General features: G+C 47.3%; 3 protein-coding genes across 3 annotated transcripts; 2 read left to right on the forward strand and 1 right to left on the reverse strand.

The window, feature by feature from the left end:
• Positions 1–173: 173 nt before the first annotated feature.
• LOC125007831 (cytochrome c oxidase assembly protein COX18, mitochondrial) lies at positions 174–4,811 on the forward strand. Its single transcript, XM_047584674.1, has 7 exons — positions 174–480; positions 523–743; positions 1,983–2,083; positions 2,329–2,486; positions 2,566–2,681; positions 2,754–2,867; positions 4,695–4,811. Exons 1-7 carry the CDS (start codon positions 180–182, stop codon positions 4,809–4,811), a joined length of 1,128 nt encoding a protein of 375 aa, XP_047440630.1. The 5' UTR covers positions 174–179.
• Positions 4,812–5,755: 944 nt separating this feature from the next.
• igfbp7 (insulin-like growth factor binding protein 7) lies at positions 5,756–8,103 on the forward strand. Its single transcript, XM_047584675.1, has 4 exons — positions 5,756–6,302; positions 6,566–6,675; positions 7,493–7,622; positions 7,991–8,103. Exons 1-4 carry the CDS (start codon positions 5,771–5,773, stop codon positions 8,101–8,103), a joined length of 885 nt encoding a protein of 294 aa, XP_047440631.1. The 5' UTR covers positions 5,756–5,770.
• A 1,240-nt stretch (positions 8,104–9,343) lies between these two features.
• Positions 9,344–21,121, reverse strand: polr2b (RNA polymerase II subunit B). The gene is given in 30 exon segments (XM_047584676.1): positions 9,344–9,562; positions 10,737–10,935; positions 11,037–11,137; positions 11,140–11,184; positions 11,331–11,444; positions 11,536–11,593; positions 11,595–11,650; positions 11,729–11,794; positions 11,936–12,134; positions 12,690–12,764; positions 12,766–12,784; positions 13,873–14,027; positions 14,284–14,487; positions 14,750–14,759; positions 15,203–15,473; positions 15,581–15,721; positions 16,724–16,877; positions 16,959–17,098; positions 17,215–17,358; positions 17,475–17,667; positions 17,859–17,982; positions 18,091–18,145; positions 18,148–18,279; positions 18,378–18,549; positions 18,989–19,068; positions 19,071–19,206; positions 19,290–19,402; positions 19,481–19,652; positions 20,392–20,464; positions 20,993–21,121. Coding segments are annotated over 30 exon segments (3,510 nt in total). The 5' UTR covers positions 21,012–21,121; the 3' UTR covers positions 9,344–9,472.
• Between the last annotated feature and the right edge of the window lie 3,323 nt (positions 21,122–24,444).

Here is a 24,444-nt window from a genome sequence, read left to right on the forward strand (position 1 = left end):
ACGGACTGTGACGTCACATTCTGGAGACTTACGTTGGGCGTGTGACGTCATAGACATGAGACGCTCTCCTGCCGGTTGAAAGCGCAACGAAGGTGAAACAATGAAGATAATATGCAGGTAAAATCGTAAAGCCTGAACTGTAAAGATGTTTCTGTTGACGGTTTAAACCCGGAATCACCATGTTCAGTGTCGGAGTGTCCCGGGTCCGAGCGTCACATTTAAAGGGGATCATCAGGACGCTTCCTCCCACCTGCTCAGTATCTGCTATCAGGACCCTGTCTGGTTTAGGGGCTGTATCTGGTATCAGGACCCTGTCTGGTTTAGGGGCTGTAACAGGGGTCAGGACCCTGTCTGGTTTAGGGGCTGTAACAGGGGTCAGGACCCTGTCTGGTTTAGGGGCTGTAACAGGGGTCAGGACCCTGTCTGGTTTAGGGGCTGTATCAGGGGCCAGGACTCTATCAGGTGCCCCCGGAGCCAGTGGTGGGGATTCGGGGGGGGTCGGTGGCGTCCCCGGAGCCAGTGGCGGGGATTCGGGGGGGGTCGGTGGCGTCCCCGGAGCCAGTGGTGGATGGTACAGCGAGCTCTCGGACTCGGCTCCGGTTCACCTGTGTGAAGACTTCCTGGTGACGGTGCAGCAGGTGAGCGGGTTGCCATGGTGGCTGAGCATCGCCGTGGCAACACTGTCGGTCAGGACGATGATAACTCTTCCCCTCGCGGCCTATCAGATGGTCATCATCTCCAAGGTGAGTACCTGCAGATGAACACACCTCAATTCAGATTCACAATTTAATAACTTTGACTTCATGTCTGAGATGGTTTGTACAACGTGTGTAACACGAATATATATCATACGTTTCTTCATAAAATGACTTAAAACAGCTGATCTTCACATGTTTGTGTTGAAGTGTCTGATGACAACGGACAAAGGAGCTTTGTGAGGAGCTCAGAACCAGGTTCCACATCCGCCTCTAAAGAACCAGATGAATGTTTAGGGACGAGTCAAAGTCCTGATGTTGTAGCATCAGTTGATGAGAAGAAACCACCAACATCTCACAGCTGAAGCTACGGGATCAGATTCCTGCTGCTGTAGACGCTGATCAGCTGTTACCACAAACGTTTAGTGTGAAGGACTCACGGACTCAGCAACATGATCGACACTGGACCAGTTTCACGTCACAGTTCTGGTTCTTTGTCGACTTTCAGGATGATTTGAGTCGTTTTATGAAGAAATGTGGAAGATTTTGAAGGATGTTAAACGTTTGAAGCAGGTCTGAATTTTATACACGTGACCTGACATGAACCATTTAAACTCTTCTTCATGAGGGTTAATAAACGAGGACTCATTAAAACCATGTGTCTGTGAAGGTGCTCAGTCTCATCTCCTACTCCCTAACACCTTAACCCCTAACACCTTAACACCTTAACCCCTAACACCTTAACCCCTTAACCCCTTAACCCCTAATCCCTTAACCCCTTAATCCCTAACCCTAACCCCTAACCCCTTAACCCCTAATCCCTAACACTTTAACCCCTAATCCCTAACACTTTAATCCCTAATCCCTAACACCCAACACCCACCTCCTCCTCTTTCTCCTCCTCCTCTTTCTCCTCCTCCTCCCTTCTCCTCTTTCTCCTCCTCCTCTTTCTCCTCCTCCTCCTCCCTTCTCCTCCTCCTCCCTTCTCCTCTTTCTCCTCCTCCTCTTTCTCCTCCTCCTCTCCTCTTCTCCTCCTCTCCTCCTCTCTTTCTCCTCCTCCTCCCTTCTCCTCTTTCTCCTCCTCCTCCTCCTCCTCTTCTTTCTCCTCCTCCTCCCTTCTCCTCTTTCTCCTCCTCTTCTTTCTCCTCCTCCTCCCTTCTCCTCTTTCTCCTCCTCCTCTTTCTCCTCCTCTTCCTCCTCCTCCTCCTCCAGACATGTGTGGACTCTGACTTTAGATAAGGTGTAGTGGCCGTTGTGGTAACCATAGTAACCCCAGGTGATGTGCAGGTGGAGGCGCTGCAGGTGGAGATCTCTGAGTTGGCCAAGAAGCTACGATACCAAGTTTCAGTACGAGCGAAAGAGAGAGGATGGACGGAAAAACAGAGCCGGTAAGAACCAGAACAACCTGGACCGGCAGTTGCACATGTTTGAAATATTAAATATAAAAGACATTTGTATTATTTGAATAGATTCGTAGTGAGTATAATGTGTATTAATAAACAGCACTAGGCCGATGGACGGTAGAAGGTCCCTCTCCACTAGAAAACACCGAAGACTCCTGGTCTAAAGGGTTTAGGTTCTAAGGTTCTAAAGGGTTAGGGTTCTAAAGGAACTGTGTTTGTTCTCTGTTCAGGTTCCAGTTCCAGAAGAACCTGGCGTCCCCTTTTTTTCCCCGCTCTACGCGGGGCCCAACTTCCCCTTTAAAGGGCCGGGTCTGTGGTCCGGGGTTAAAACCCCCCCTTTGGGGTCATTTTTCTCTGGCCCTGAGAAACCTGAGTCTGGTTCAGTCAGGTGAGAATGAAGTGGCCCAGAACCCTGACCAGAACCCTGATAAGAACCCTGACCAGAACCCTGTTTCTGTCCTGTGCAGACATCCAGGCCCAGCTGGCAGCAGGGGGCGCTCTGTGGTTCCCTGACCTCACGGTACCAGACTCCACCTGGATCCTTCCGGTGTTTCTGGGACTCACCAACCTGCTCCTGGTGGAGGTGGGTGTGGCCGTAGGGGTGGGGTCACGTGACCTGTGATGTCATCAGTCTAAGCGCTGCTTTCTTCTTCAGGTGTTTTCTCTGCAGAGAGTTGGAGCCTCTTCTTTCCAGAGGCTGGTCCTGAACCTCATCAGAGGATTCTCTGTTCTGATGGTCCCCATCTCCGCCATGGTCCCCGGGCCCCTGTGAGTGTGGTGGGGGGTGGAAAGGGTTAGTTAGCTTTGAAAATACACGCCTTGGGGATTTTAAAGCTTGCATTGATAATGCACCCCTTGGGGAAAGTTAGCTTAAAGCATTGAATGTACCCATTTTAGCCTTGGGTGGCTGCGGCTTGCATTGGTTTTTAGCATGTACCCTTGGTGGCTGCTGGTTAGCATTGCCATGTTGCTGTAGTTTTGGGTTGGGGTTTAGCTTAGCTTTGGATAGTTGCATGTAGCCCTTTGGGACTGTTATTTGGCATTGCTATGTTGAGTAGTTTTGGTGGCTGTTCGCTTAGAAATTGGGAATGTTGCATTTTACCCTTGGGGGGGAAAGTTAGATTGCTATGTGCTTTAGTTTTGGGGGCCGCTGGCTTAGCATTGGAAATGTAGCTTTTGCCTTGGTGACCTGTTAGCTTGGCTTTGGGCTAGTAGCATTAGCCTTGGGACTGTTAGCTTGGCATTGCAAATGTAGCATGTAGCCTTGGTGGCTGTTAGTTAGCTTTGGGAAAAATGTTGCAGTGTCTTGGGGGTTTGGCACTTAGCATTGAAAGTAGCATTTACCCTTTGGGGGGCCTGTTAGCTTACCCCTTGCTATGTACCCATGTACCCTTTGGTGGCTGCTGGCTTAGCATTGCTAGGGAGCATTTTCCCCTTGGGGCGGTAGCTTAGAATTGCTATGCAGCATGTCCTTCTTTGGGCTGTTAGTTTAGCTTTGATATGTTGCAGTAGTCTTGGGGGGGTGTTAGCTTGCATTGATATTTTTGAATGAAATTTCTTGGTGACGTTAGTTTGGGGCATTGCAAAGTTGCATGTAGCCTCGGGGCTGTTGCTTAGCATTGATATGTAGCATTAGCCCTTGGTGGCTGTTACTTAGAATTGTTGTTATTTACCCTTTGGGTGGTTTTAGCTTAGCATTGCAATGTAGCATGAAAACCCTTGGTGGCTGTTGGCTTAGTTTGAAAATTTAGCATGTAGCCTTTGGGGGCTGTTACTTGTTTTTGCTATGCAGCTTAGCCTCGGTGGCTGTTAGCTTAGCATTGAAATTTTAAGCATGAAGCCTTGGTGGTTTGTTACTTGCATTGATATTTTTGCATGTACCCTTGGTGGCTGTTAGTTTTAGCTCGCTATTTTACATGTACCCTTTGGGGCGGTTAGCTTAGCATTGCTACGTAGCAGGGTACCCTTTGGTGGCGGGGGTTCCTGGGGATTTTCCGGGTTTAAATTGTGTAAACGTTGCCCCCTGTAGTGAACCCAGTAGCTTTTTGGAGCCAGTTTTCATTTTAAAAGAGGAAAAAAACCCAAGTGGAGGAATTTTGGGGGTTTCTTTGGTTTGACCCTAATGCCCAATAAGGGGGGGCCCTTTTGGGGTTCTGTTTTACTAAAAAACCTTTGGCGTTAAAGGGGACCAGGGCCCAGCAACTAAGGGGGCAAAATTTTTAAAATTTTTTTTTCCTGGAACTGTAAACCGGGACTGGAAATGGGGTTTCCCCGGGGCCCCCAGGGGGCCCCGGGTTCCTGTTCAGCCCCGGGAGGCTCGGGGTGGAGGCGGGGTGTGTTCAGGTTCATGTCCAGACCGGAGGAATTCAGAGATTCCTGCCGAGATGTTTTGAGTGGGTGAATGTTTGTGAGCGTGTCGAGTCAGGCCTCGCATTCTTGGGATCATCTGATTAAAGTTTCTCTCTCAGATCAGAACCTGAGCTTAACTGCAAGTACGCGTAAGACCAGGTTCAGGCCTCAGGCCTGGAGTCCCAGGTTGTCCCTGTTTGTCCCTGTTTGTCCAATCTAACATGTCTGTGTCCTTTCTTTGTCCAAGTCCATGGCTCTGTACTGGTTCACCTCCAGTCTGGTGGGGTTCAGCCACAACCTGGTCCTTCGCTCTCCTGCCATCCGTCAAGTCCTGGGACTCCAGACCGGGTCCCAGTCGCCCTAAAAGGCCCTGAGAAGGGCCCTTTCACCCCACAGATATTTCGGCCCCTGATTCGCCTGTCAGGCTGATTTTCGGCCCCTGATTTTCTCCCCTGTAGGTTTTTCGGGGCAGCGAAGAACTGAACCTGGTTGATTTAAAGAGTTGATGAAGTCTTGACTCGTTCAGTGGAGCTGAACTAATGTTAAAAGTATTCAGAGACTGGAAGAATCCATGTGACCTTGGACCAGACTATTTCCTGTTTATTCTTAACTCCCGAAGAAAAAGGAGGAATAAAGTTCAGTCAGAAACAATAAGCTCATCAGTTTTTATTTGTGACATGATATAAATCTTATTTTGTTCTGAGGTTTTTTAACCCTTCTGGCTTCTTCAGCCACGTTTGTACATTTTTTCAACGTGTTATTTTTCAGGGTGGCCCATTGTGACATAAAGTTTTTTTTTTTTTTGCTTTCAAAACGACATCTTTATTGGGGATGCATTTTTGAAACCATCGGAACATCTTCAGGGAAAAACTGTACACACAAAAAACCCTCATCCCATCAAGGTTTTTTTTTCTCCCCTCTCTTTCTGTTTTTTTTATTTTTTTTCCCTGGGGATGAAAAAACAAAAAATTTAAAACTGAAGGGAAGTCTAGCAGGATCGGGCCCTTACATAAAAATACTAATGAAAAAAAAAAATCAAATTATTTTATTTTTTAATCTTTGACCCCCCAAAGCCCCATATACTTCATTTTTTCGGGCTGACAAAAAAGGGGTTTTAAAATCTTGAAATCGACGAGAGGGTTTTGTCTGAAGTTGTTTGGGGGAGTTTTATGGCGGGTTTTTTTTTTTACACATTAAATTTTGAAAAAAGGTTTTATAAGGTCCAAAATCATGACCCGTTGAAACCCGAACCTTCAGTTTATTGTGTTTGACGCGGTTCGGGACCAGGGACCAGACCAGGGACCAGACCAGGGACCAGTCTGGATGAGGCGGAGTCAGCAGCTTCATCCTGCTCCATCTCCAGCCTCCAGTCAGATCACACCAGACCTCCAACACATCAACATGAAGTCTCTCGCCGCTTTTCTGTCTCTGGTTCCGCTTCTGTGGGTCCTTCCGGTGCTCTCGGTCCGGGAGTCTGCCGGTGCTGACTGCGGGCCGTGTGACCCGGCTCAGTGCGCTCCTCTCCCGGTGCAGGGCTGCTCCGCCGGTTCTCTGCGGGACTCGTGCGGCTGCTGCGCCGTGTGCGCCGCCGCCGAGGGAGAGCTGTGCGGCGGCCGCCGCGCGTCAGCGCGCCGCTGTGGTTCCGGACTGGAGTGCGTAAAAAGCGGCGAGGACCCCAAAACCAACCCCAAGAAGAGCAAGGCGGGGCTGTGCGTTTGTAAGAGCAACTACGAGGTGTGCGGAACCGACGGACTGACCTACCGCAACGGCTGCGCCCTGAAGAGCGCCAGCCTGAGAGCAGAGGCCGAGGGAAGAGAGCCCATCAGCGTCCACAACAAGGGCCGCTGCGCCACAGGTGAGGTCACCAGAGGTTAGACGTCAGAGTGATGGGTCTCTGACCATCCTCATCATGGTCCAGAGAACAAACTGAGAACAAACTGAGAACAAACTGAGAACAAACTGAATTCCTGTGGGTAAAAGGGTTTAGTTTGGTTTCCCCGGGCATGGTCCATTTTCATTTTCCCTCCCCCCCAAAAAAGAAAACGTCAATTATCAGATTTTCATGTTAATTACCCTACATTTAGCTTTCATTAAATTTTGTCTTCTGTCTGCCTGTAGCTCCAGTTATCGTCACTCCTCCAGATGAGGTCTACAATGTGAGTGGTTCTCAGGTTTACCTGAGCTGTGAGGTGGTGGGTGTGCCCACTCCCGTTCTCACCTGGAAGAAGGTGAGTTGGTCGACTGTCTGCAGCTCCTCACTAGTTTCTCATGTGACGGATTTTTCTGGTTTCAGCAGCATCATCCTGTTTCTGCTCTAGAAACAATAAAGAAAAACAGGAAACCGGAAATAATCCACCAAGCTTCCACTCATTCAGTTACTGGACGTACCAACAATCAGAGGAAAGCGTTTCTCCCCCCAGCCACACATGATATTAATTAAAAACTATAATTCACTTTTTTTTAAAATTTCCCGGGGTAAAAAAAAGGTAATAGTAGTTTTATAATGTATCTTTTGGTGTTGAGTCCCGGGCCCTTGCTGCGAAATTTGAATTTCCCCCGTTTGAAAATTAAAAAAGGCATTATATTATTTTATATTATATTATTTAAAATTATATTATATTATTTTAAAATTTATATTAAAATTATTGTTTCTCTCCCAAAGGTTAAACCCACATCATCAAGAAAATGAAACACTTATTGACATGTTTCCAGTCTTAAGTTTAACTTTCATACACTAAAACAGCACATGAACCAAGCCAAGCAAAACTTTAACCCGGGGAAAAATTCTGCTAGCATTTGGGGCTAACGCGGCTAACAGCTGGAGACAAACCAAGACAAACCGGGAAAAAGAAAAGCTGCCAACCCTGTTTCTAAATGTGCCCATCCTGCGGGCCACTGTTCATGGGGGGAACTTTTTCTCAATAAGAAGCGACCATTTCCTCGGGTTTTGGGAAAAAGGCCCAAATTTTAGTTTGTCTCCGTAGCAACAGGGACACACTAATGTCCGTGATGGGATGATGATGAAGATTGCCTGTCTTCCTTCAGGTCGTCAGTGGGAAAGGGAAGATGGAGCTTCTTCCTGGGGGGCCCGAGCCCAACCGGGCCGATCCAGACGAAGGGGGCCCCCGAGAAACTTTGAAGTGCCGGCGGGGTTCTGGTCTGGGGTTTCCGTCACGTAGGGGTTCCCCAAACGGGACATTTTTCCCCCGTCAAAATGGGACTCCATTAGATTTTTGATGAAATTAAACTTCAAAATTTTTTAAATTTAAATTAAAATTTGGCTTGGGGTTACGTCCCATATTTACTGTGAAGCAAAAAAAAAACCCGAGGCTGGGTCTCCCGTCATAAAAACCCAGCTTGCACTGATTTTTTGTGTTGGATAAAAAGGCCCTAAACCCCACTCAAAACCCAGTCTTCCTAAAGGACGTTTAAAAAGGCTTTTATTTAAATTCTAAAATTTATCATTAATGTCAAGAGTGTTTGTAAAGGCTTCAGCTCAAATTTTGGACCAATAAAAATTGCCCAATGTTTTTTCTGTTTCAGATCCCCCCCTTTGCCCAAAAGAGGAAGAAGGATTTCCGAGTGTCAGCCCCCAACTCCGAGGTGAAGTTTCCGCTGTTGGAGCCTTTTTCCCGTGGTCGAGCCCCATCTTTTGACACCCATCACCCAAGAAGGTAAGACCAAGACAAAAACAATGAAAACCCTTAAACTTTTTCTTTCTTCATCCTTTTTGGCCCAAACACCCCAGTCCTGACGGGGAAATTTGAACAAAAAAACCCAATGAAACAAAAAACCCGGGGGTAAAAAAAACATCTGGACGAGGACGAGCGAGTTTCGTCTGAATGAAGCGTTCAATCCGATGACGATAGAAAGCATGGAAGCAGATGTAGCTATGTGCTAGCTAGCAGGCTGATGGCATTTAGAAATGAGTGAACATTAATACGAAGCATAAATGTCATTTAAATGGTGACACAACAAATAATACAAAGAAATCAGCATTTAAATTAAATTTCAGTTTGAAAGGACAATGCTCCTGGAAAAGGTTTCACACAACTATATAATTTACTGGAGCTCCAGACGTTTATTAATCTTTAATTTAATTAATAATGAACCCGGCTTTTAAAAACTTTCACCTGTTTTTTTTTAAATAGTGTTCCTTCTTTCAATGACCTCTTACAGATAAAAAAAACGTTTCTTCCTTTTCAGGGGGCCCAAAGGAAAAGTTTAAACTGTGATCATCGGGCGACGTTGCTGGAATCAAAGATCATTTTGAAACTTTTGTTGAAAATCCGAAAGAAACACTAACTCTTTGTTTTCTGATTTCTGAAACTTAATAAAGTTCTAATTTGGGGCTATGGGTCTAAATCTGTCCTTCAACAGTTGAATTTTAAAGCATCAACTTTTATATTTTCATTATGATTTTCTTTCCCTCGTTTATTTTCTTTGACTCGTAGAGAAATTGATAAAAAAAAATGACTTCACATTTGAAAAGAGGCAGGTTACCATAGCAACATCTCTACCCCATAGTAACATGGCTGGGGGGGGGGGGGGGGGGGAAGGGGGGGGTTTTCCTTTTTTTCCCATTTTTAAGGTTTTTTTTTGAAGGCCCCTTTTTTTTGGAACCCCATAAAAAAATAAAATGTTTTTATTTCCTTTTTTATTCAAGTAAAATCGGGATTTTTGAAAATGTTTTTTCCGGTTTTAAAAAAAACCCAAACATGTGACTAAATTTTGAATATTAAATATTAACCCCCAGTAAAAAAGGGTTTTCCTTACATTTCTCTGCATTAAATAAAAAGTGTAATCAAAGTCAACACTGGTCAAAGTTATTTCTATCAAACTGATTTCACCAAATGTCTCAACATAAACTGAGAGAATCAGAAATGACTCAGGATCTGAAGAAAAATTATTTATTTGACTTGTACAAAGAAAAAAATGAGACGACTTCAAACTAAAAACGTTTAACTAAACTTCTACGTCACTTCCTGCTGCTGATGTCACGTCACATCTGATTGGCCAACCCGCCTATGACGTCATCATACGAGGAGCGATGCTCATCGACATCAGCTCCTGGAAAAGAAGTTTACAGGCGTACGGCATCCGGACCAGAGAGATCTGAGAGAGACAGGAAGACGATCAGCATCAGAGGAGACTTTAGCAGAGAAAGGACATTCCAGATTCCAGTCTGTCTGATAGCGGTGGATAGTGGTGGATAGTGGTGTGTACCGGTGGGTGGCGGTGGATAGTGGTGGGTAGTGGTGGGTAGCGGTGGGTAGCGGTGGATAGCGGTGGGTAGGGGGTGGGTAGGGGTTGGGTGGGGGAGGGGATGGGCGGTGGGTCCTTTTGGGTGGCGGTGGTTAGGGGTTGTGTCCCGGGGGTGGGGGGTGGATAGTGGTGGGTAGGGGTGGGGTAGCGGGGGTACGGGGGAAATAGGGGTGGTAGGGGTGGAAAAAGCGGGGGGGTAGGGGTGGATAGGGGGGTTTTACCGGTGGGTGGCGGGGGAAATAGGGGTGGGGTACCGTGGGTGGCGGTGGATAGTGGGGGTTAGCGGGGGGGTAGGGGTGGATACGGGGGGTAGCGGGGGGATAGCGGGGGTTTGCGGGGGGAAGGGGTTGGGTAGCGGGGGGTAGCGGTGGGAAACGGTGGATAGGGGTGGACAGCGGTGGCCCGCGGGGGTTTAGGGGTTTGGATAGCGGGGGGTTTGCGGTGGGTAGCGGGGATAGGGTGGGTTCGGGGGGTTTAGGGGTGGATAGCGGTGGGTAGCGGTGGGTAGCGGTGGACAGCGGTGGGTAGCGGTGGATAGCGGTGGGTAGCGGTGGGTAGCGGTGGGTAGCGGTGGGTAGCGGTGGACAGCGGTGGGTAGCGGTGGGTAGCGGTGGATAGCGGTGGGTAGCGGTGGATAGCGGTGGGTAGCGGTGGGTAGCGGTGGACAGCGGTGGACAGCGGTGGACAGCGGTGGGTAGTGGTGGATAGCGGTGGGTAGCGGTGGGTAGCGGTGGATAGCGGTGGGTAGCGGTGGGTAGCGGTGGACAGCGGTGGACAGCGGTGGAAACCGGGGTGGGTGGGGTGGGTGGGGTGGAAAAAGGGGGGTGGGGGGTTAGGGGTGGATAGTGGTGGATAGTGGTGGATAACGGTGGATAACGGTGGATAACGGTGGATAGTGGTGGGTAGTGGTGGGTAGTGGTGGATAGCGGTGGGTAGCGGTGGATAGCGGTGGATAGCGGTGGGTAGCGGTGGGGAAAGGGGGGGTGCGGGGGGACAGGGTGGGTGCGGGGGGTAGCGTCTAAACCCGGGTTTCCTTGTTGCGGCAGCCTCGGCACTCGTACGTGTGCGTCCTGGTGTTGGCGATGGCCATGAGGCCACACAGGTTGCAGACATGGACCTGGTAGGGATCGGACGCCTCGAACAGACGCTCTCTGAGGAACTGAGCGGCTCCGTGAGCGATCTGACAGTCACGCTCCATCTCGCCGAAGCGCAGGCCGCCATCGCTGAGGACAGACAGGTGAGACGGTTATTAGCAGGTAGGTCCACACTATCTGAAAACAGGGGGGCCCAGATGTTTTCCCTCACCGCAAATGCCCCCCCCCACGGCTGCCTGTTGAGGATCGGGAGGGGCCCCCGGGCCCCGATTTGGTTTTTTTATCGTCCCCCAATTTTCTTCAACCTAAAAATAAGTGGCCCCAAATAAAGGGATTTTGGGACGTCAACTTCCTCCCAGTGAAGCCGTTGTACAGAACCTGATGACAGACCAGTAATCACCCACCAACCTGTCTAAAGCTTAGCTTAGCTTAGCTCAGAAATACTCAACTAAACTGACGTGACCGTCGACTAAAAGGGGAGTTTCCAGCAGATAAACTTGTTAAACATCATGACCGGCTCTGACCTCGTTTCCTCGGAGGTGGTATCCGTATTCAGACAACAGGTTTGACACCTTCTGCACGTTGACAGCGTCGTTGAACGGAGTTGCGTCTCCAATCTCCCCTTTGTTTGCAGAAACCTGACGAGGGGAAAAAAACGTCAAACCGGTAAAAGAAAAAAGAAAACAAAGGCTTGACCCTAAAGTAATTCAGAAAAATTTTTCTTCCAGCCCTTTTTCCCTGCAGCCCCATTTCGATCAGAGGGCCGACTGTCACCCAGCGGGAGGGGCGGGGAAGGGTTGATGATGATGTCAGGTGTGATCCCCTCGCAGGTAAACGGCATGTCCTTCAAAATGAAACAGACCAGTTAGTGTGTGGTCTGCAGGCAGCTGATCAAACTCCTGCTTAGCTCTGGTCCGGTCACCTCCTGTCTGTACTGGATCCCACAGGTTCCCTTCTGTCCGTGTCGGCTGGCAAAACTTGTCTCCGTCTGGGAACCCACTAAAACAAACCCTCCCAGGAAACGGGGAAATCATCAAAAACAAAACACAAAACCCCTTTCTGCACAAAAAACCACGATTGTGAGGTGTTCCCAAATTTTTTTCCCCCCTTTATTTTACAGAATTTTTACCCTTTCCCGGGTTTTAGGGTAACCATAAACCTGGCCCAAAAATGGGGTTTTCCGCGGGGTTCTCGGGGAAGGGGCTGCAGTTCTTTGTGTAGCCCCGGGTTTGGGTGTGTCCAGCTCGTCGTCGTTCTTTTCCGGAAGCGTCCCCCGTCCCCCCGATGACCCACTTCCTCCCCCGGGCCCAAAAAACAGGAACCGGGCGCTATGATCCGTCGCGTCCGCTTGTTTTAGATGGCGTTTTCCTCCCGGGGGGCCCTTCACCCCTGCCCTTCTCCCTGCGTTAGAAATCTAAACACAGGTCTTTTCCCCAAACATAAGGCCCCTTCGGGAAGGGGAAAACCCAGGGGAAACACCCCTGAGAACCTTTTTTAAAAGTGCCCCTTAAAAATTTTCTAAAAGTCTGTGTTCTCCCCTTGGGACAGGTTTCACGGTGTTGGTTTCCCTCAAAGATTTTCCTTGATCCAAACCTTTTTTTGGGATCCTGCTCTTTTTTTCAAACCGATAAAAAAAAACAAAACCTAAAAGTTTAAAAGCCACAATAAAAGGGCAATTTGTTATAATTTATCTGGAAAAAATAAATCAATAGGGGCCGGGATGAACCCGTACTGGGTCGGGAATCAATCTGGGGCCCTGTTTTTTAACGGGTTTTAAACCCAAGCACTTTAAATTTATTACTTTTAGTTAAAGGTTGGCTCTTGCTTGTTGTCTTTCAGGACATTTTAAATGTCTTCCTCTGGAATCCATCTGATAGACTCACCTGAAGAAGCCTCGATCCACAGCGGACCTGTTCATGATCACAGAATCCTCCTGGTTGTACCCTGAAACGGGGCCTGGCCACAAGGGAATTGATTCCTAAAAAAACTAAAAAAGGGTTTTTCAGTTGGGCGGAAACAGACGGGACGTTTACATCATAAAAAACACAAACTGTCTAAAGGGATGTTTACGGTCTGAAGACAAAACGGCGGAAAAACCCAAAAACACGTGGGGGGGGGGTTTCGCTCTGTGTGCGGGGGGCTTTTGCTTTCAAGAAAAGCACTTTGGGGTTACCAATTTTTTTTAAAAATTTTTTAAAAAAGGGTAAAAAAAATTTTTGATTCCTAATCAGTAACGTCCCAAAAAACTTTTACACAAGCACAAAAGCTCTTAAATAAAAAAAATTGCCTCTCCGCTTTTTTCCCCCCTTGTTTCTGGGGGCCCTCTCTAGTGCAGCCCCTTAGGGGCCCCGGTTTAGGGCAGCCCCTTTTTTAAAAAAAAAAAGTAGTGGCTCATTTTATGGAGCGGTTGGGGATTAAAAGTATCGTTTAAGCAACACAATGACCTTTATGGACGGGCCAATTATGGGTTGTCAAAAGGGTTGCCCGCTTTTCTCATATAAATATATTTATTTCAGAAAATGATTGGCCTGTTTTACTTTATGGGCCCTATTCTTGTATTTTTCATTTAAATGTGAACTTTATGGAGCTTTGATTCGCATGCATCATTCTGTAACCTGCCTGCCACTCCTCTTACATTCAACACATCAGGTCTCTGGACCACCATCAGGTCTCTGGACCCCCATCAGGTCTCTGGACCCCCATCAGGTCTCTGGACCACCATCAGGTCTCTGGACCCCCATCAGATCTCTGGACCACCATCAGGTCTCTGGACCACCATCAGGTCTCTGGACCCCCATCAGATCTCTGGACCCCCAAACCCGGTTCGGGCCCCCCCTCAGATCCAAAGGACCCTTTAGTCAGAGGGGAATTCAACTCTGTCTCAAACCTCGGTTTTAGACAGACGCTTTCCCCCGGGACCCTGGTTTTTGGTTTTTTCCTTTTAAAAGGGATTCTTTTTTTGGGAGGGCCCAGGGTGGGTCAGGGGGTCCAGGGGTTGGGGTCAGGGGCCCAGGTGTGGGGTCAAGGTGTGTGAAAACCTCGGGCCGCTCTCGGAAGCGCAGGTACTCCTTTGGACCGAGGGGTTTGCCCAAAGGGTTTTTGGGGGGTAGTAAAAGGACGTGGGCCGGGTGCCCATTCGTCCCTGGAATTTTGGGTTGATGTAGACCCCCAGGCCCTGTTTCCCCATAGCCGACGGGTACGTGTTCCTGGGAGCCCGGGAAAGGAGGAGGAGGAGGGGGGGAAGGGGGAAAGGGGGGAGGAAAAAGGGGGAAAGGGAGGGGAAAGGAGAGGGGGGGGGGGGGGAGGAGGGAGGAGGAGGAAGAGGAGGAGGAGGGAGGAGGAGGAGGACGGGGGAAAGAGGGGGGGGAAAGGAGAGGGGAGGGCCCCAACATTTTGGTCCCGACAACCCCCCCCCCCCCCCCCCCTTTTTTTTTTTTTTTCCCCCAAGCTAAAGGTGGGGTTTTTTAACCGGGTTGGGGTGGGGGAAAAGGGGAGGGGATGGAGGCGCAGACTCCCAGGATCATGGATGGGTGGATTTCACAGTGGGTGTGGGTTTGGGCAGTGGGCCCCAAAGCCCTTTTTTTGGGGAGGTATCGGGGGTCATGGCGACCCGGGACTGTCTCCTCCCCCCCAGTTGTCGATTTACTCCACACGCCGCCGCCCCCAAAAAGGTCCTGCCAGCTACACACCAAACAGACAGGACTTCATGTCACCACAACCCAGAACCAGCTACAACCCAGTTCTACTCTGAGCGGACATCTTGGATTTTATTACGCAAACACAGTTTTACTTTTGTTGATTTTCAGCTCATATACAGTGGTAGAAACATCCCATGCATTTGTGAAATATTGCACCAAGAATCACTCTTCAAGTGCAGCTTCTTTTAGTTCAGTCACAGACAAAATACTAAACACATTTCTCTCTTTCTTCAGCAAAAAATGACCGTATCTGACCTGCATGTGCAGGGAAAACGGCTTAAGGTCCTAAAAGGGGTGTGAAAAGGCCCTGTTTTCAATGAGAGACAGAGCTTAGACCCAAGAAAAAAAGGACGGGCCCGTCAGGGCCCTTGGAAGAAGATTCTGTGGTCAGATGAGCCCCAGTTTCCAGCTTTATCTTCCTCCTTAATTTTCCCTGCTCCCGCAGAAGGCCAGGCCAAGCATCCTCCAGCAGGGGCCATTGGGCTACTGTCGGGGCCCTGGTGGGGGGCAGCATCAGGCTTTGATGCATGTGCTGCTGGTGTTGCTTTCTCACTTCTGTCATCACACATTCGGGCTCGTTCCCCCAAAAACCCACATGGCCCCTTTTTGCACGTTCTTTTTGTGCCCAGGCCCAAAAACGGATGTTTCCCCAAAGTAAACCCCCTTTAAGTCACATCCAGGCCCCAACAGAACCTAACCAGGACACAGGACCAGGAAACCTGGCTGAGGGAACCCACAGGGTCCGGGAACCAGGGGGAACCGTCGGGGGAGCCCCCGGAAACCCGGACCGTAGAACCAGGCTACAGGAGCACAGGACCCAAAGGACCGGGGATCCAGGACCAGCAAAACCTGGCTGCCTGCAGGACCCTGGGATCCAGGAATTAAAACCCTGTCGCAGGAGCCGGGAACCCCGGGGGACCAGTAGAACCTGGGGGCGGGGGCACAGGACCCCGGCCCAGTACCCCCGGGCTGCCAGGAGCACAAGGAAAAACCCAGGACCGGGAAAACCCCCAGGCCCGCAAAACCCTGGTGCCTGCGGACCCATGGGTTTCCAGGCCCCGTAAAAACCTGGCTACAGGGCACGGGGATCCGGGCCCAAATAGAACCGGTTTGCGGAGCACAGGATCCAGGACCGTAGAACCGGGCAAACGGGAGCAAAAGGACCCCGGACCAGTGGGAACCTGGCTCGGGAGCACAGGATCCGGGGCCCAGTAAACCTGGCGGGGGGGGAGCCCAGGATCCAGGTCTTAGGGGGCCCCCTCCATTTAAAGAGAAAAACCAAAAGAATTTAGAAAAATTTAAAAAGTAAAAATTGAAAAAGACTGGGGGGATCAGGGGCCCCCAGGATTAGAGCTCTATTTGGTGCTAAAAATATTAATCTGTTTCCATCTGATCATCTTTTTATTTTCTTTTCCGGCTTTGAACAAAATTCTTTTTATTGTTGACTTTGATTCCAACAAAGAATCCAAAAGGCGTTGAATAAGGTCAACTGGACTTCTACAAGTCTACAAGTCCAGTTGACCTTATTCAACGTCTTCGTGACACATTGAAACTGACAAGAACTTAGTTTCTAAATGGAAAATAATTGTACTTGTTTGTGTCTGTCTTTGCAGTGACCCCTTTTGAAAAACACAAAAAAAGATTTTACCACAAACATTTCTTTGAAAATATTCAACGGGTTTTAAATTTTTTAAGCCCTTGTTTTGAAAACTTTTTTCCATTTTTTGGGTTTTTTTCTCCCTTGTTCAGTTTTTTGGGTTTCCCTTTGAAGTTGTTTTAAAATGTGTTTTAAAAAAAAAAACCCGCCGGCCTCCATTGATTTAAAAAACAGACAAATATTTTTTTTCTGTAACAGCCTATTCATCTGGTTAAGGTTTAAATTTTAGGAAAAAGGCGGAGTCGTCTTACCTGAAGTTTTTGTACCCCTTTCTCCTTCAGCGGCCCGATGTGTGCCCCTTAAGCAGTTTTTTCTTTTTTTTCTAAACCTATAAGCAAGGCGGCAGATTCGTCCAGGTCGTGTAAATTCTGTTTCCCCGGGTTCACAAATGTCTTGATCAGGGAAAACCCTTGGGGAAGGACAGAGTGTGATGATATAAATCCTTTTTAACAGGGAAAAGACGGGGAAAAAGATAAATCTCCCAAATCATAAAACCAGAGAGCAACCGAAATAAAATGGGGGCTCTGGGCTTTTTAAAATTTTTTTAGGGGGCCACCCAGACTGCCTGTGGCTGGGTTTTCCTGTCAGAGACAGATGGAGTTACCTCAGACACGATAATGTCCATTTGTCTTCGGAGCTTCCTCAGTGTGTTCATCAACTGTTCTGGGTCTTTGTGAATTCCAACCCAGCAGCCGTTCACAAAGATTTTAGTGGCACTAAAACATGACAAGCAAAATAAACATGTCACACTTAACTCACTGAAAACGACCAACAGTGAGAATCACACAGTGACTGACTCAGCAATGGCAGCAGGTGAGATTTCCTCCAAGTTCTCCATACTCCACTCCTCCAGAAACTCCAGGATGGGGGACGGCTGTGAGCCCACAGAGATGTAGGCCATGAGGGCCAGGTTCTTCACCAGACCCACAGCGTGACCCTGCAACGATGTGACCGGATCAACACCCAGCGCTCTGACCTCTGGGATTAATCTGCATCACTCTGTGATGCCTGACTAGTTTCTTATCTCTCAGTATATTATGGGTTTTTACTCACCTCGGGGGTCTCGGCTGGACACACCATTCCCCAAAGTGTGTTGTGAAGCTGTCGAGGTTTTGCCAGTTTTCCATCTCGGCCAATAGGAGAGTTGACTCGACGGAGGTGGGACAGAGTGGATGCGAAGGAAAAGGGTTTTAAAACCTACAAAAATTTAAAAATAAAATGCTTGACCGGGGCTCAAATTTTTGGGGTTTGTAAAACTGAGACCAGGAACTAAAACCCACCGGGGAGCTTTTGAAGCAGACTTTTTAAGTCACCTGTAAAATCCCGCCCCGGGCCGGGTTGACCCTTTCCCTTAAACACCCCCAAATTTTTCCAGTGGCCAGCGAATATTTGAGTCCATCTGAGATGATTCGAGTCTTGATGGCGAGCTCCAAGTTGAAGTCTTTTCCTCTGTCAATGAACTTCTGAGCATAAATCCTGATCTCTTTGAGCAGGTTCTTGAACATACTGAACAAACAGAGGAAACAAGGTTTTAGGATCCATCAACACCACCAACAACTAAACCTCTCTCACCCCATCTCCTCACAGAGACCGTTTCCTTGTCACAGTGTTTGTCCATTAATCAGTCGTATAAATAAATCACTGCTCTTTTAGCAGGAACCTGGTAGTTTCAGTGATAAATGTGTGTGAAGGCCCACCCTCTGAACAGGAAGGCCAGTAGTGGCCCCCACAAGGTCCAGCCTCTTGTTGCCGTAATATCCTGTGCCAGCTCTCGTCTCCCAAAGTGCAGAAAGCGCACCCTGTAAACCCAAAGAAACCGGGAAAACCCCGGAAAACACAAAAAACACACTTTTGGGGTCACAGGGAAGTCATTTGTACAGGTACAGATCAGGGGGCATCTCGGGCGTTTCTCACCCTAAAAAGTGGGCCCTTTTTGGCCCTCACAGAAGTCGCTGACCCCGACTGGGGCCCGCATTTCTTTCTGAAAAGAACTTTTTTAAACGTTTTTTGATTCGCCTCTTTTGTTACACCGGGTTTCGCTCCTCTGGATCCCAAAATAAAGTTCAGGGCCACGTTCTGCTCCTGGATGACAAACGCTTCGTCCAGAGACGGCTTCACCTGGAAACACAGTCACAATCCAAGAGGTGGGATCAGACGGTCTGATGTGATCACCGTGGAGTGACAATCTATGACTGGTAATGAGCAATCAGACTGACCATCTCCATCATCTCGGGGTCATCAAAGTCATAAATGATGTGTTCCAGGATGTCTCTGTCAGACACGAAGCCCAGAGCTCGAAACACAATGATGATGGGAACTTCCTGTCTGATGTAGGGCAGCGTGGACACACTTTTCCTCGGACCGTTTCGCGCTCTTTTTCCCATTTCCCTACACAAAAATTTAAATCATTAGTTAATGAGTTTGCCGGGTTTCCTTTAATGATCCCTTTTAAATTTAAAGATGTTTCAAACACAAATCAGGGGCCCAAAGGATTTTACTGTAGACTCAGTGTCTTGGTGAACAGATCAGGTATGTTCGTAGTGTGCAGGTGAAGCCCTTTGGCTCCCCTGTCCCCCCTCTGGCCATAAAGTTTGCCCCAGAGGGGTGTGGAGGGACGAAAAGGGGTTCTCCAAACAGGACCGACATCAGCGGTGTACGTTACTTGAGCCCCCTTCTTGGGCAAAGCGTACACTTGTGTTGGTGGCCATTTTTTCCTGAGCAATGGCACCTAAAACCCGGCCAAAAACCCTTTTTCCCTAAGTGAACATGAAGCAACGGGCCCTTAAGCTATCTGTCAGTTAACCCTAAGTTTTTCAAACCCTTTTACCTTCTCAAGCCGTTGAATAAAGAAAAAACCCCCCCGGGGTCCAGGGCCCATTCGTTGAGTTAAACACAGGTCCTGTCCTTTCAAGCCCCCTGAGCAGGCAGTAGGGGGAGCGAAGCATGAGGGGAATTTTACCGATGGGGTTTTTGGTGTTGGGTCTGCAGCGATCCCCCCCTCCTTTATATGTCTTTGTGAGGGTCAACAAAACAGGGGGGCCGGTACTGGTGGGGCCCAAAGTGAGACAGATGAGATCGGTTTGGACACGTCTGGTGGTCTCTGAGACGTGACACCAGGTGAGACCTACGTCAGATTCCGTAGTCGTGCCTCATTGGGCATCATGGGAGATGGAGCTCCGTCTCTCTCCCAGTGGGTGGGCTTCGACAGGTAGATCTGCTCGAACTTCAGCAGGTAACGAGGCTGATACACAAAGCAGAGGTCACAGCGTTACCCAAACCCCCCACACCAAGCCACAAACCCTGTCTGACGAGGCCAAACCCCCTCGTGGCCCTCCCCCGGCCCCTCCACCCCCCAGAGGTGGTTGGGTTCACCCCTGGGGTTTTGGATGGGGGGGGGCGTCCCCCCACAACCTCTAAAAACAGACATCTGGATGAACTCATCAAACGAATCCAGCTGCTGCCGCACCAGACCCTTCTCGTCAAAATAAGAGCTGGAGAGGACAGAGACATGTCAAATAAGACCCGGGCTCAAAACCCCTTTAAGGGGTTTTGACAGGGGATCCAGAGGGTTTAACAGGGTTTCATTGGGATGGTTATTCCTGGTGACATCAGCTTTGTAAGGATTTCTCACGCAGCCCCAAAAAGTACAGGCCTTAAAACCCACCCATAAATTTAACAAAAAAAAATTTTAAATTCTGGAAAAACCCTCACAGTGAGAAAAACGGTAAATTGTAAAATACACACTCTAAGACATATTTAATCTGTTGGTGCTCTGGACAGATCTTCTACCAGAACCCTTTTCTCTGCTGTGGGAACAGCAACACACTGAATAAAGTGATCAAAGGGAGCCTGGTTCTGTCATTGGCTGCAGACAGTGGTGGTGGAGGGGACACTAAATAAACTGTAGATAACACTCTGGACATTATTTCTTCTTCCTTTTGTATTAACTTGTTATCCAACCCTTATATCGTATGTATGGTGTTGAGTGCCTGTACATTGACGCTGCAACTGTGAAATTTCCCGGCTTGGGATGAATAAAGCGTCTGTCTGTCTTTAATTGTCTCTGGTGTTTCTCTGGACATATTGGAGTCTGGTCAGTTTAAGTGAACATTAAATGTCTTTACTGTGTCAAACCTGTGGTCAGGCTTAAATCTGCTGTTGACCCTCTGGTGCCTCCGTAAACACATGGACCATCACTGACGATGCTCAGGTGAGAACACGTAAATTTACCTGATGACGATCCAACAGGCTTCCTGCCACAGATCTGGAGTGATTTCATCCTCGTCCTCGTCGTACTGATTATCTGACGATGAACAAATTATCGGTCTTCAGCACACAATCACGTAAATGTAAAAACCTAATGATTTAATACTTTTAGTCTAATGAAGAAACGCATTAATTTACAAACCTAAGCCCGTATCAGCCCTAATACGAAACCCCAAAAAAGGGGTTACACATTGTCCTTTAAAAAACCAAATATATAAATACGTCTTACATCCCAGAAGAACAAAGATCTAAACCTGTTGTATGAACTTACATGAAGCGCCTCTGTTATCCCGCTAGCCTGTTAGCCTGCTAGCCTGTTAGCCCGCTAGCCTGTTAGCCTGTGTGTTAATGAATATCTGCAGATATCTCAGGTGCTGACGGATAATAGATATTTATTGTATGTTTGTAGATTTCTCCATTATTAGCCCGTGTCTTTTAACAGAGGGTGAGTTAGCATTAGCCGCTAACGGAGGCTGCTACATCAGCGTCTTGTTTCCCGTACTAATAAAAGTAACTGGTCGTGTGTTAATAAAAGTTCTTTAGATATCAACATCTATCAGCTCACCTTCGTCCTGGTCGTACATGTTTTATCTCCAGTAAAAGTATCAAAATAAAACAGAAACAGCGCGACGTGAGGACTACAGCGCGCCTGCGTGAAGCCTCTTCTTCTTTGTCACGTTGGCGGGACTGGTGCCCCAAACTGCCCCCTGGGGCCCTTTCCCAACTGCCCCCTGCTGCCCTCGGGCAGAACCCTACTGCATTCGTCGAGGGGCCCGGGCTGGGGCCCCAAAGGGGCTTTAACCCCCCTTTTACGACATTAGAAGGGGGTTGACCATCCCATTCAAAAAATTGTCTTATTTTAAACCATTAAGGGGCCCTAAAAATTTTTATTAATATTTAAAAGGTCCCACTTAAATACCCCCCACGTCTACTTACTTTAAAAATTTTAAAACAGGGGTTAAAATGCTTTGGACCCAATCCCCTTTCATCAGTATGGAGCGAGTGTTTCCCTTTCCCCTCATCTCTGTGTTCATCTATCCCCCCCTTAAAAAGGGGGTTGAAAATTAATCTGAAAAATTAAAAATTAATCAGAAACAGTAAAAATAGTTTTATTTTTTTAATTTAGTTTTTAAGAAAAAGCATCCTTTTTTCATCCCACAATGGGGAAATTATCATTTTTAAGACCCAGCCGAGACTTCAGCAATCACGAGCATTTTCCACTCAGTGCAAGGGGGGGGTTTGGACTGGGAGAATACAATCTAAGGATATAAAACAATATTTAAAAGAAATGATTTTACAAAACCAAACTAGGCAGTGTTCAAGTAAGAAAATATGAGTATGCTTATATCTATGTACATAATATGTATATGTTCACACATTGAGCGCTGGCAGAAGTCCACTACCAGATCTTTGTTTTTTTCCTGCTTCACTGGCACCAGACCACAAAGTTCTGGTTCAGTTCTTGGTACTCCCTCTCGTCTCCGTTACTGATGAGAACCGAGGGTGGTTGCCCCGAAAAATTTCTGTAGGGCCATGGGTGTGGGGTGGTAAAGGGCCCCCGCCAGTGTAGTGGTGAAGGGGAAAGAAGGACCAAGCCCCCCCCCATGCTCAGATCGCTTTTGTTAGATACCCCAATCTATTGCCCCTCACAAACTGGGGTTTCTGTTGGTCAGGAAGCCCGGGACCCGGGCTGAAAGTTCCCCGGGGGGCCCCCCCCCCTTTGGGTGGTAGTAAGATTTTTCCCAGTGCTTCCAGATTCCCCAGGTGAGACAGGAAACTCTCATGAGGAAGATCCGGCGGGTAAGAACTGCAGTGGTTCAGCGGAAAAGTTCAGGAGGCCCAAACCCTTTCCAGGGTCTTTCCCGGGGGGGGTTTGGGTTTAGGGGGCCCCCGGGTTCCGGTAGGTCGTTGGGGGGGATTTAATTTTGTTTTGAAAATGGAATTTTTTTAGTTTGGGGGGGAAATTTGGGGTTTTAAATGGTTTTGGGGGAAAAATTTTAAAGGGGAAAAGGGGGTTTGGGGAAAAATATATGGAAGTAGCTGCTATTTTTCAAAGCCTTTAGCCTAGATAACTATTTTTGCAAAAAGGCAAAGCATAGAGCTAGCATAAGGCTACCCAAAAGGGCTAGAAAAAGGGCGGGTTGAACTTAAAACCCTTCATTAATGTGAAAAGGGGGTGTTGGGGGGGTTTTCTGAGATAAAGGTTCACTTAAATAAAAGGTTTTATTTTTTTTTTTCCCTATATAAAATTTAAAAAACGTAAAAACCGAGACATTGAAAATTTACCTCTCACAAAATAGAGAAAAACCCCCACTGACGCCAGTTTTCCCTTTTTTAATTTTCTGCTCCAAAATTTTCTTTTTTTTTTTGGTTCAGGGGAAACGGGGGATTTTTCCTCTGTTTTTTCCCAAAATCCTGGGGGCATATTTTAACTTTTAATAAAAATTTATTCATTTTATTGCCATTTTCTCTAGGGGTAAAATATTGGTTAGATGGAAAAACAGGGCCCCCATGAAACACGTGACCACCCTCAGAACCAATCAGCATAGGGGGGCCCAGATCAAAACCCCTACATTCCCGGTTGGACAGATTTCTGTCTACATACAGCTCTTTTTAATCCCATAGCCCTTTCCATTTTAAAAAGACCAACTTTACGGGAAACATTGAACATTTTTTACCCTGGAAACAAAAGTTTTGGGTTTCCTCAATAGTTTATTTCCCCTATTCATGAAATTTGTTTTGGGGGGCGATAAACTTTTGGGTTTTTTTTTTTTTTAAATTAAGGGTTTTTAAAATTCGGGCATTTTTAAAGGGGCACCCCCCACTTTGAGTGAAGGTTGCTGCTTCCTGGCCCCTCATCTGAGTAATGCCAAACTTGGTTCGTTTACCGCCGATTTCCTTTCCGACCCCGTACTAAAATTCAAAACTGATTTTGGGGGGAAAAAAACCCGGCTACTTTGAGAAAAATGCCCCCTAATGTCAGGTTTCTTGGCCCGGGACAGGGACTCAAACGCAAAGCTGGAAGCGGCTGTATGGTTGAACAAAATGTTTTACTACAAAAAAGACCAAACAAAAGCCGCTCTCATGGAGGATGCAAAAATGTAACAAAAGGCAAAGACTAAGGAGGTTGAAGAAAGTAAACTCACGTGACACAAGGCGAACTAACACAAGACAAAGGAAGACAATGCTATTAATACATGAGGGCGGGGAACACAGGTGAGATGAATCAGGGACTGGAGACGCAATCACAGTGGAGGGAAAAAAGTGCCCAAAGGGAAGGAAGTAAAAGTGCCTGAAATGAGAGGGAAAAGATGAGTACAAAATAAAACAGGAAGTGAACGACAAGACATAAGTCAATTAACTTGACATGAAAGTGCTCAACAGAATTAACAGACTTTATGTGACATGACACCTAATGTGTCTGGTAATTCTAAAAAATAAATAAAAAGACATCAGAGTAAAAGAGAGTAAAACTCTGAAGCATATTGAGGCAGTGGCCTCATTTAGCCAAACTAATCCCAAAACCGGGAAAAAAACAGGAAAACACAATTTATTTCAAAGTACGTGAATGCTGTTTCAAATTAAAAACAGAAAAAAATTTAAAAAAAAATAAGTCCTTAAAATAATTATTTTTAATTTTTAAGAAAATTAAAAAAGTAACGGGATCCCGTTTGTGGGTTTAAATTGGGGGGTGTTTCCAAAAGGGCTGTTTTTGTTTTCCACCCCCTCAAAAGTTTAAAAAAGTTTTTTTAACGTGGTGAAGTTTTGTGAGGGGCTCAGCTGGAGGCAAAACTTCTGATACACTGTAGAGCACAGTTCTTCAACAGGGGGGTTTATTTACCCTCGGGGGTCCGCCCAAAAATGCTGCAGGAAAAACTTTGGTTTATTTTGGGCTTTTTCTACATTTTTTAAAATTTTTCCCCACAAATTTTCCCCAAAAAATTTAAAAAATTTTGTAAATACACATTAACCCTGTTTTTCAGCAAATTTTACTTGCACTCATTCACACCTTTACTC

The sequence above is a fragment of the Mugil cephalus genome, chromosome 5 (genome assembly GCF_022458985.1).
Source record: "Mugil cephalus isolate CIBA_MC_2020 chromosome 5, CIBA_Mcephalus_1.1, whole genome shotgun sequence".
Classification (NCBI taxonomy): domain Eukaryota; kingdom Metazoa; phylum Chordata; class Actinopteri; order Mugiliformes; family Mugilidae; genus Mugil; species Mugil cephalus.